The sequence below is a fragment of the Mus caroli genome, chromosome 16 (assembly GCF_900094665.2).
Source record: "Mus caroli chromosome 16, CAROLI_EIJ_v1.1, whole genome shotgun sequence".
Lineage (NCBI taxonomy): Eukaryota > Metazoa > Chordata > Mammalia > Rodentia > Muridae > Mus > Mus caroli.
Window position 1 is genome coordinate 79,659,267 of NC_034585.1, and position 12,460 is coordinate 79,671,726.

The 12,460-nt window shown below is 42.3% G+C and overlaps 1 protein-coding gene across 7 annotated transcripts in view; it reads right to left on the reverse strand.

Annotated features, from left to right (window-relative positions):
* The window catches only part of App (amyloid beta precursor protein), a 215,778-nt gene that overhangs the window by 74,484 nt on the left and 128,834 nt on the right, over positions 1-12,460 (reverse strand). For 4 of the 7 annotated variants that reach the window (XM_029470476.1, XM_029470475.1, XM_029470477.1 and 1 more), the window contains one exon: positions 1,233-1,366. In XM_029470476.1, the coding sequence (XP_029326336.1) occupies positions 1,233-1,366 (134 nt within the window). Of the gene's footprint in view, positions 1-1,232; positions 1,367-11,833; positions 11,891-12,460 lie in introns of all 7 variants that reach the window. The other 3 variants (XM_029470473.1, XM_021184768.2, XM_029470479.1) reach the window with 1 other exon arrangement.

The following is a 12,460-nucleotide window of genomic DNA, read 5'->3' on the forward strand; positions in this document are numbered from 1 at the left end:
CTCAGTGGGTAAGAGCACCCGACTGCTCTTCCGAAGGTCCGGAGTTCAAATCCCAGCAACCACATGGTGGCTCACAACCATCCGTAATGAGATCTGACGCCCTCTTCTGGAGTGTCTGAAGACAGCTACAGAGTACTTACATATAAATAAATAAATCTTTAAAAAAAAAAAAAACCTTTTCTCTCAGGGTTATAACTGCAGAGTAGGGCCAAGTGTTATAGCTAGTCACCTTTTATTGCTAGTCGTCTTTGAAGAAATAGCAACCTTGTCCTGCTTTTTGAGATACATCATTAGTTCTTCTTAAAATGAGGGTTTTCTTGTTGTTTGGGATGTCAACAGCCCAGGAGATGAGTTCCAAGAAGGAGACCCAGTGATTTACAGGGACACAGGGCCAGGGCCAATCTCAGGCAGAGAACTGATGGGAGGACCGACGGGAGGACTGAGCAACACCTTAGAACGCATTTAGGGGATGGAGTAAAGACTTGAGGTAAGTTTAGGAAGAGCTAGTTTGGTTGGCTCAGCTGGGCGGTAGTTCTATGGCATGGGGACATTTCACAAAGCAATAGTGCCTGTTGCAGGGTTGGAGCCTGGAACCCAAAGCCTGATAAAGAAGTTAGCTAGGATTTGGCCCAAGGAATAAGGCATAGCTTAAAGGTATTGGTGTTCTTCCTCTAGTACCCCACACTTCCTGGGAAACAGCTTACCTCATGGGGCTGGACCTCTCCAGACAGATTAGACAGGCTGCCTGTCTTCTGCCCCCACAGCCCTGGATTAAAAACAGAGGCCACAAGGTCTGGCTTTTTAAATGTGTGTTCTGGGAATCAAACTCAGATCCTTGAGCTTAGTGGGCAACAGGAACTAGTTTACTGATTTGAACTACTCCTTTTTATTCTTTAAGTCAATCTTACAATACACATTTAAAGTACACAGCCTATCATGAGACTCACACACAAGATAAAGTTTCCTACAATGTATCAATTAACAGCCCTCACCACACCATCTTCACAGAGTACTTTTCTTTAAGCAGAGGATTGGATCTGTGCTTCAAAATCCTCTTGTACTTGCCTTTACTTGACATGACCGTGCACAGGGATAGATGTGGGGGGAATCCTACAATCTGTGGCCTTGTAGCAAACATTTAAATTAAACTTTATGTCTATCCAGCTGAGGGAGAGGCGAGCGCAGACTTCCCTATATAACAAAACAACAGAGGATGGAAGATTCCTCCCTACCTGGGACATTCTCTCTCGGTGCTTGGCTTCCAGCCTCTCTTTTGCTTTCTGGAAATGGGCATGCTCGTTCTCGTCCCCGGGTGTCTCCAGGTACTTGTCGACGGCGTCGGGGGTGCTGGCTGCTGTCGTGGGAACTAGAAAGGAGATGGGAGGCAAGTTGAGAAGAGACACAGGATGCCCAACCTTTGTAAGAAAGCCAGTCATTTCCCAGGATAGAGAAATCGTGTGAAAGAGGAGCACACAGTAGATGCCAATGCAGCCGAAAGAAGCACCCAGAGACATTTTACCATGGCAGGAGCAAGTTTCACCTCTGTAGAACATAGCAAGAAAAGCACATTTAAAAACTATAGCATTAAAAATGCCTTGCCCAGACAGGCATTCCTCCAGCATCCACTGCTTAATATGGCCATGTTTCATCAAATCCTCACGCTCGGTTTGGCTATTTTGTAATCTGGAAAGTAGCTAAGGGTATCACCAGCATCATTATAAGTCCCACAGACACCAATGGAATCTGAGAAGAAGGCTATTGCAAAAACTGAGGCATCTCGGCGAGATGGGAATTCAGCACATTGTATTTTAGACAGCTTAATTACGACGCTACCTTTCATGAGAGAGCTAGAACACGACAGGAAGTCCCATAAACATCAACAAGTGCAGTTTTGAAACCACGTAAGGACATTCAGCCTTCACACGCTTGGCAACAGTCAGTAATTCATCGCACTGTTCGTCAAATAGACAGCGATTTCTCTCTTGGATCCAATACCACCAGGCAGCACCTGAATTGCCACATTCACTGTGATGTTACGTGGCGACAGGGATGCTCCTAAAACCGAAGGCTGAACTATAAAACAAAAATATTCTAATTCACGAATGAGTCGAGATTTGCAAGAATTGGAAGTATTTAAGCGAGTCAAGAAAGACAGAGAGGAAAAGAGACAGTTTTTAAAAGGAACGTGGTTTCCCCCTTATCAGGAAATGATATCACCATCCTCAAATCACTTTCAATGTTCATTTAACAATATCAACCACTGTTTTGCATATTCTCTTCACACTTTTCATCAAATTCTTGGAGTAAAGAGGCTTGGGATGCAATATCTCCAATGGCAACTGGATGAGAAGTCACAGCTAAGTCACACATGAAGATAGTACCTTGTCTATATATTTAAGAAAACGACTGACATTAGAATCAAAGGTTTGGCCATGTTAACAGAGACCAGAGTGTGTTTCAATAAACACGAGAGGCATTGCATTCTGATTTCTTTCCTTTTTCTGTGGTCACTGGTTAACTTTCCAAAAAACCTAACAGCATCCAAAATGTCTGGCCAGGTGTGGCATTCGGGCAGAAGGAGGGAGGCGGAGGCTTATTCCTGGAACCTCAAACATCTGTCCTCATCTAGCTGATACAGAAGGGAATACTTGCCCAATGGGGAGAGGGAAGGAAGGTCCACTCAGGACTTGGAAATTAGGCCCAGCTAGGTGTGAACAATGTTTTTACACCCGCTGGTACCCGAGCCGTGACAAGTGACCCGAGCACTCTGCATCCCAGGATTTTAATCTAGGGGTGATAACATGCCTCGCATCCTACAATTAAGTGTTAGTCACACAGGGTAACTCCACGCACGCCGGTGCCTTTATTGCCTGCCATTATGTCCTACAGAACTCTTTTATGCTAACCTTGGGGAAAACTCAGATATATTTACTTCTAACTCACTGAAAATAAGTTAGAACACAGGACTATGTAATGTCATCTACAGGAAAAGCAACACATTTTCCAGAAAACAAACAAACAAACAAACAAACAAACCCCAGAAAAATTCAACTTATATATAGTCCACATAGAATACAGAAGTAAATAAAATATATGGTTTCTTTTCCTGAATGACTGAAAAATGATCTGCAATTTTAAGTACTGTATGTAACAGAAAAGATAACAAAGACAAATATATTTGTTTTGCACAACCTCAAGCAAATTAATACACACGTGTTTCCTAACCACCTTATCAAAACTTGTTTCCCATGGACCTAACCACTTTTCCCCTCTTACTGGCAGAGTGAAAATGAGAAGCTACAGTAAACACCAGTAAATAGAATAGTAAGAGGCGGAGGTGACCAGGCAAACTGCGCTTTCTGTTCCGTACAGTGGGAATGCACAGGTACAGACAGAATCTGCTGTAAGTACTATCTGATTATGGTTCCCCTTAGCAAAACCTGCCTTGATTGGTCTAAATGAAAACGTAGGCCTGCAAAAATAAGAATAAAATAATAATCAGGATACGAGCAAGTGGGGTATGTTTACGGGTATCAGGGTTATTTCAAATAGATTTCTTACAGGAACATGGAAATGAACACATGGTGCTATTACCATTTACTCTGCTTCATGAAGGTATAACGCTATGCTAGTTAATTTCATGGGCCAATTTGAATGAGCTACAGGATGCCAGAGTCAATCGTCATTTTGTTGTAGGCATGCAAGGGGTGTTTCTGTATAAGTTTGGCTATTGGATCTGAAGATCTTTTCAGGCACTTCTCCAAGAGCTTGAACCGAACAAAAAGGCAAAGGGAGGCATTTGTGCTTTTGGATTCTTGTCTGAGACACCGGTCTTTGCCCATGGACTGGGAACATACTGATTCCCATGGCTTGGAGTCAATCATGTACTTACCAGTATCCATAATCATATCCACTTACCAGTATCACAGAAGGAAATTCCTCAGTGTAGAATTCTTTATATAAATGTATATGTATGTGTGCTCCTGCGAGCGCTAAAACACACACACACACACACACACACACACACACACACACACACCTTCTGCAGTCTCCCTCCTCTGCTGGTCAGATACACGAAGGGACACGGGTGTGTCTGTTTTCTCATAATAAAACTACGCTACCTAAACCTAAAGCCCAGGAAGCTGAATATTATGAAAGTAAGTTTCATGTAAAAGAGTTCATTTCACCAGTGCTGGTCACAGTACCCACTGTACAGTCTTAGGTCTTCTTAATATCCACTGGATGTCTATTTTCTGGCTGGTGGGGAACAGGCTTACTTCCGATTTCTGAGTCATCATGGTGCATAGTCTCTCACAAAAAAAAATACTATCCTGAGAACATGACACCATTTTCTGTAGTTGCTGTCCCCTGGGAAAGGCCTCACTACGTGAGGAAATTACTGGATGCTCACAGTCAGCTATTGGATGGAACACAGGGCCCCCAATGGAGGAGCTAGAGAAATTACCCAAGGAGCTGAAGGGGTCTGCAACCCTATAGGAGGAACAACAATGTGAACTAACCAGTACCCCCAGAGTTCGTGTCTCTAGCTGCATATGTAGCAGAAGATGGCCTAGTTGGCCATCACTGGGAGGAGAGGCCCTTGGTGTTGTGAAGATCATATGCCCCAGTACAGGGGAATGCCAAGGCCAGGGAAGTGGGAGTGGGTGGGTAGGGGAGCAGGGCAGGGGGAGGGTATAGGGGACTTCTGGGATAGCATTTGAAATGTAAATGAAGAAAATATCTAATTAAAAAAATCATTAAAAAAAAAAAGAAAAAAAAAGTGAAACCCACTGAGGTTCCTGGGAGTGGCTGAAGTCACTATGCAGCTCAGAGGGTTCACAGAGAGGAATGATCAAGCCCGACTCTTCATACACCAATTTCCCTCACTGTGATTCCAGCTCCCCGCAGGTTAACTGTCCCTGGGTGTGTGCAGAGGCGGTTGGTTCCAGGGTTCGCTATAGAGAGCAAACTCCAGTTTGCCCACCTCCCTTTTGTATATTTGTATATAGTTTGGAGTATCTAATGTCTACACTGTCCTTTTTCAGACTGTTTATATAACTGAAGATAATACAAACATTAAAGGGAGTGGTTTTTCTTCCTGTATTGTTTGAGAAACGAGAAAAAAAAGCTTGTATATGCTCAGTACAGAGGCATTTATTTTTGACTCATGGTTGCTTGAATGCATAGATAAGGAGACTGAGGACTGACTGGGCTCCAGTTCATCCTCACACTGACAATCAAGATATTAAAAAAAAAAATCCCTACAGTTTTCATATCCATTTGACTCCTCGATTTGCAAGGTGACACCATTTCTTTTAATATTAGTTTTAGATTTACTTATTTTGTTTTGTGTATGCTGGGTGTGTGTGTGTGTGTGTTTGTGTGTGTGTGTGTGTGTGGTGGGGGGTCAGGTGTAATGCCCTTGACCATCTAAACTACAACACAAGGGAGTGATTCCTAGACAAAATTCCCCACGGATAGCATCTATTTGATATATTCTTCCCCCCCCACCCCCGGCAGAATGCAGCTTATCTATACGACAATGGCAAGCAAAGATAACAGTGAAGACTTACATAACTCACTGCCTTATCATTGAAAATTCTATTTGATTGAGAGCTAGTAATGCGGTCCCTTGAAATGGCTACGAGTTATGGGCTATGGCACCGTGAGTAATTTATGTATGAGTGAACTATAAACCTGTAAAGAAGGACTTTATGGGAAAATTTAATCTCTACGTGACAAGGCTTTCAAACTGCCATCTCCACTTAAAACATTTTTTTTTATTTTTGTAGCTTTTTAAATTTTATTATTATTATTATTATTTTTTTAATTTTTAATATTTTTTATTACGTATTTTCCTCAATTACATTTCCAATGCTATCCCAAAAGTCCCCCATACCCCCCCCCCAACTTCCCTACACACCCATTCCCATTCTTTTGGNCCTGGCATTCCCCTGTATTGGGGCATATAAAGTTTGCAAGTCCAATGGGCCTCTCTTTCCAGTGATGGCCGACTAGGCCATCTTTCGATACATATGCAAAAACATTTTTTTAATATAAAGTTTCCTTCCTCTCTCTAATTTCAAAGTAGCTAAAACTCTTAGTACATTCCACTCAAAACCTAAATAGCGGCCACCCCTACCAAGTCTGAGTTGGATGAGCCATTCAGAACAGGAAAATAGAAGCGAGTGATCTTTCAACAGCACACTAGATTTTAAAGAGGTGTGTTCTTGAGCCTCTCTTCTTTTACGGCCAGTTCGATCACAGTTGCTGGGGAACGCTATGAATGTCCTACGTGGACAGAAGGTAATAAAAATATAATCTACGCTCTGTTTACTCTTCCACCAGTCAAGCTACATTTCTTTTTATGTCTATGAACTTGTACTGACATGGGACATTTTTTTTTATCAGATATGTGAGATGAATGTAGAAGAATGAATGCTAGCATAATTTTTATTCATAGCTATATTCCCTGCACTTAAATGCTATCTTTAGTCTGAATATGAACAACCACCAGGCAGAAAGACATAAAACAAGAGTAATAGTAACTGGAAGTCAGACTCGCTTCGCTGTAGGGTATTGTTTCTTGTTAGTTTGGTGGAAGCTTCCTTGACTTCATTACCAGTGGTTCACAAAGACATGAACAGTCATAACTACTCAATATTTAACAGATGAGTTCAGAACGCCAGTCTTCACTACCAGTCGTATCACAAAAACTCTGATAGTGAGCGGTGATGGACCCTTAACTTCTTAAAGCCTTAAGGATACAGTGAATTTAAATTTACCCCATCCTTCCAGAGCAACCTTTCCCAATTCACTCATATGCTGAGATTTAATCCTACCTACCACATCTCTGATCCTGTAAGTAAATTACAGAAGGTGGCCTGCTTACATTATCCTGCTGAGTCTCTCAAGAGGCATAGTGGTAGCATTGTCACACTCTGGGCTAATAAATGTAACCTTTGTATTAAAGCAGACATGTTGCTGCTGGCTGCTTTCCATTTTATGTAGATGTATGCAAAGTCCAGAAGCCAGTATAAGGTGCCTTCCTTGGCCACTCCCTCTTTTATTTACCTGTTTGTTTTTGTTTGTTTTAAAAGCAGGTCTTTCACTAACTTGGAGCAAGCCCATTGGCTAGTCTGGCTTCACATTCTACCCTAGCACCAGGGTTCCAGACTCCTCCTGTGTTGCAGTCCCTGCATTCCAATGCTGGGGGTTCAAATTCAGGTCCTCATGCTTACATAGCAGGCACATCACCAACAGAGCCCTCTCCTAGGATGCTGGCTGCCATGGCAACCACACAGTCATGACTACCTACTAATTTACTGTCTGTGGTTGCAGCAGTGTGTAGATAGGATAGTGACTGTACTGCCTGACAGAAAAGCATGCCCTTTAATAAAAAGGATGCACTTCCATGCCTTTATCAAGTAGCTAATGGAAGAAGTACATATCTGTGCAGGAATTATTTAAACAATAATAACTGTTATTATTATTATTTTGAAATAGGGTCCCACTATATGGGACTATAATGACTAGCCTGGAAGTAACTCTGAAGCCCAGCTTGGCCTCAGACTTGCAGAAATCCATTCGCTTCTTCCTCTTGAGTTCTGGGATTAAAGAAGTGCGCCAACCATGCCTAGCCAAATAATTATTTTTAATATAGTTTGGCAGCCTAAGAGAATAGCATAGTTCCATTATTAGTATTCCATGATGTGCTAACAAATTGATGGCTATTATTTCACAGCTAGAAGAACAAATGAAGAATAATTTAAAACAATAGCCCAAAACTAGCCAAGGACAATGGCTGAGGGTTTCACTGGTAGACCCTATTCATGTTGGCATGAGTCAGCTACTGTTTGCAAATCATAACCTTCTGATATAAAAAACTACTTCGGGACTACTGGATCACACTATGTGTGGACAAAGCCATCTCTTCCCCTGTTTTAACCATGTATGGGGCCATACCTCCCCCCAATATGCTGTAATCATGGACCTAAGACCAGAAACACAATGCCAAGATAGAGGTAAACAAGAAGCAAGGGTCTCCAGCATCTCTACAGATAGCCAGGTTAATGGAGACCAGGATGAAACAAACGGGGAAGTGGGGAGGGGTATGCAGGTAAACCATGATTAACCGAGCTTGCTGGTCTACCTTCTGTATCCACCGTAGCTTACAATACATTAGAAAAAAACACCGAGACATCTGATCTTATAGTCAAAGAACAACAGCATCTCGGATCTAGGAAGGTGGTCTAACAGGGTCATAAACATCTGTTGATAGTTAAAGGCTACAGGCATCCTTATACTTTAACAGGATCTCCCATCTGTGAACCACAAATCTATATATGAACGTAGTTACAACTCTCAGTCAGGTCAGGGGTGAAGAGAATACTAGACTGGAACAGAGGTACATCTTGGTACCGTGGTATACTGTATCATGGTGGAAAAGTGGGAGCACCTGGTAGATCCCTGGAGCCCACAGGCCTGAGGTGATCTATGTACCCTGCTTTCTGCACAAAGTTAGCAAACTCTGGAAAACTGATAGTTACTGTATGTAGATAATGGTGTATAGGGGGAGGGGATCTGGAACACTGCTAAACATGTGTGTGGGCAGAATGAATTATCTGAAACAAAGTGACAAGTCGCAAAGAAGCCCTTGTGCCAAGGTTTACAACTCAACAGAACAGAAATGGGTTAACCTATGGGGCAAATTCCCCAGTCAGTCAGCTGACTCAAAATCGGTGTAACAGGAACTGAGAGATGGCTCAGCAGCGCTCGCTCACAGAGGTTCTGGGCTGGATTCCCAGCAAGCATGCGGTGGCTCACGATCACCTTTACTGGGATCTGATGCCTTCTTCTATCCTGCAGGCATAAATGCAGATAGAGCACTCACATTCATAAAATAAATAAGTAGCTCTTGCCCTCTTGGTCTCTTCTCTTCTTGTTCCCTCTCTGTCCCCTTGCCCCTTTCCTCTTCTCTCCCCATTCCCTTCCCCCTTTCTCCGTGTGCTCATGGCCAGCCTCCACTCTTCTACTTCTCTACTCTGCCTTTCTCTGCCTCTACTACCCTCTTGACTCCCCTCCCCATGCCCTGAATAAACTTTATTCTATACTAAATAATAATAATAAAATAAAATAAAAAATAAGTCAGAAAAAATGGTGTAATTTTTTTTTGTCTTCATCATGGAGTTTATCTGCCTGCTTTTGAAATGCGGTCTGATGGAGACAGCACACAGACAGGCAACGCTCTCCTCACCTTCGAAATATAAGCTGGTCAAATCTTTACATAATAACTTTACTATTTTACAAGAACTGCATTGCAGGGAATGGAGGTGAGGCCTGTGTATTAAGTCAAATAGATGCAGAACTGACGTCCGAAGCTGCTGAGACACAGGAAGTTCTTCACCTCAGATGGAAAGGGTTTTCAAAGAGATAGGAACCCATGGTTATGAATAAGACCACTGTTCAGTCTCAGGCCTCTCGCTGACCCTGTGGCGCAGAGGCCTTTGGGAGAGCAGTCATGACAAATAAGTGTCCTGAAAATTGTGGTGCTTTTCAGTGTTGGTGTTTGTGGGGGAGAAGTTACAATCTAGCAGTGCCTGGTTAGAGCATTAAGACTTGTCAGGAAATGATTCATGATGCAGTCCCAGTGCATAGTTCTCTGTACGTAAAGTCTTAAAGCCGTTCAGTGGAAGGGCTTTTTCTAGCTTACTTAGCATTTATTCTCCCACTAGCAGCACTTCAGACAGAGCATCTGTAGAACCAATCACCTCCGAGCAAAGAGATGCCATTCAATTAACTCTAAGTGGGCGAGGACGCCATGCATAAGCCTGAGTTTTCCAGTGGAACAGGCTGCTGGTTCCTCTTCTCATTCTGCACACATTTCCTCAGAATCAAGGCTGCGATCTGCATTTGACCTCCAGGTGACCATGACTTTTTCAATTCAAATGTGTGGCTTAGCTATAAAGAAGGCAGGCAGCAAACCACACAGCTATAAATAACTAGAAATTATATGCTTTCTCCCGTATGTTGGGACTAGCACTGCAAAACCCTTCACTTGCTGTGATTGAATAGTCTCTGTAGGGAGACAAGAAATAAAGCTGACAAAAATCACCTCATCCCCCCCGGGATGGAAGGATGTTAGGGTCCGTACCACACCGCAGGTGGGAGAAGAAAGGGACGCCTCCAGGATCTGTCTGGAAAACCTTATGTATACTTTATAAAAATAAATGATCAAATAATGTTTACTTCTAATCAATGAAGAAGAGTGAAAACCAACAGCCTTTTATATACGGAAAGGAAATAAAATGGAAGAAAACAAATTACCATCGTTTTCAAGACAGGATGAGAAATGCCTACTGTACATATGTGTGGCCTTGTTGGGGAGGTATGTTAGCATTTTCCAGTTTTGTGTGGTTTCTTATATTTTTTGAAAACGTGCTCTCTGAACCTTGGAAACGGTCTAACCTAGAAAATGTCAGAACTCAGTGTGGAGCCATTTGGTGTGGAGCCCAGCCAGAGTGCCCTTAGGTTTCAGACACGGCCCTCTGGTGTTTGATGCCTGCAGACAATGCACAGGGAGTGTTTGGCCTCGGATTTTCTCATAGGCACCAAAGATGCAAGGAAAAGGTATACAAGTGTGTCAGGAGATCTGCAATCTTTGAAAACCCTGGGCACAACTCGACACACACACAAAGGATGTTTTCCTAGTCTTTGGGCGTGATGCTCAGAGACTTTCCCTAGTCCTCTACCACCCACTTGCCAGACTTAAGGTTTTAGAGGAACAATTTCAGAATATCAGGACATGGGCTTATTGTGTCAATAAAAAAAAAAAACACATCTTTCAAATACCATCCCATTATTTGAATTAACAGTAATATCTTATGGAGGCCCCTGAACAATAACGGTATAGGATGATGTAATCATCTATACTACATTTTTTTTAAATCATTTTTTTTTATCAGTTTTGAGGTTAGGATCCCCCCACCCCCTCCAGGATAATCGTGACAAAGGTGAATTTTAATTATATCATTTCCAACTGAAATTGGGTTTCCTCTTCAAGCCTCAGTAAGTACCAACAATATAGACCATCCCCGGAGAGGGGGAATCCATTTCTAAATACAGACTGAATTTTAAAAGCGAATATGGATGTGTTAGATATGACATTTGAAAATGAAATTAGACTGATTGGGCAACCAGAAAGCAAGATGCTGTTAAGACTAAGAGTATATTATATGGTTAAAGCAATGTCTTTTTATACGAAATTCCATTAAGTTCCCTAAGTGGAAGACCTGATAGCACACCAACCAGTGTGCACTCTGGGAGGGGAAGGAGGGGAGTCCTGAAATCTATGTGGCTGACCTTTCACCTCCCAATGCTGCACAGTTATCATTTAACGCAGGAACCTTGAAATGTGCACACAAAATTGTCTTGAATAAGCAATATTACATTTTTAGGGAGGGGGTTACCTGTATTATCAAATATGATTTCATTAAATTATGGCATGTTGACAGCTTTTGGGAAATTAAAAAAAAAGTTCTGCCAAATCAAGAAATACTCTCTGTATGGTATTTCACAGAACAACACAAATCAGAAAGGAATTTGTTCAGAAGTGTAAATGGTTTAAGTGGATGCTCTCTGCCCAACATCTGAAGTCGCCTAGTAAAACTGGATGAAATGACACGCAAGACAATGGGAAAATAGTATCTATCAAATGGTACCTGGTCAAGAATCACACAAAACCCATGCCAAGCAGATGATGCAAGGGAAGGTCACATTCAGCCATGCAACATAGTCTTCCCCTCGCCCCTCCCCCAAGTCAATGACAACATACGTTTATCAGGATCTTGGGGAAGAGGTTCACTGGTAGTCTTGAGTAAACTTTGGGTTGCTATGGAGAAAACGAGAGAACATAACTAAAAACAAAACAAAACAAACAAACAAACAAAAAAACCCCAACAACAGAAAGGTGGGAATGATGGCAGAAACACACCCACAGGACTCAAAACCAATCAAACAAAATTGAGGGCGGGGAGGGAAATCATGAAACTGAAATTAAAACCTAAACAAAGAACCAAGGAAATGCAGGTGAGATTTGTTACTGGTAAAGAGCAGTATTGTGAAATTGCTGCCCATTCTGTCACTGACAGGACACTGGGAAATCTGCAGGAGGACTTAGGGGTCTCTTCTCCCTTATTAGCACCAATGACCCTCATTTCTCTCAGCGCCTTCCTCAGCAGTAGCTCCTCATATGTCACTTGTTCACGGGGACGCTTCTGAGGCCTGGCTCAGATATGTGATGAAGCTCCCATTCTTCACCTTCAACCTTCACCTTCAACCCCATTCTTCCCTTTCCTTCTTTTAAAAGTTGTATTACTGTACGTAGTGTGTGTGTGTTTGTAATGTCTATGTGTACAGGGTTACACATTCATGCCTGTGGAGACCAGGTAAGTCTTTTCCA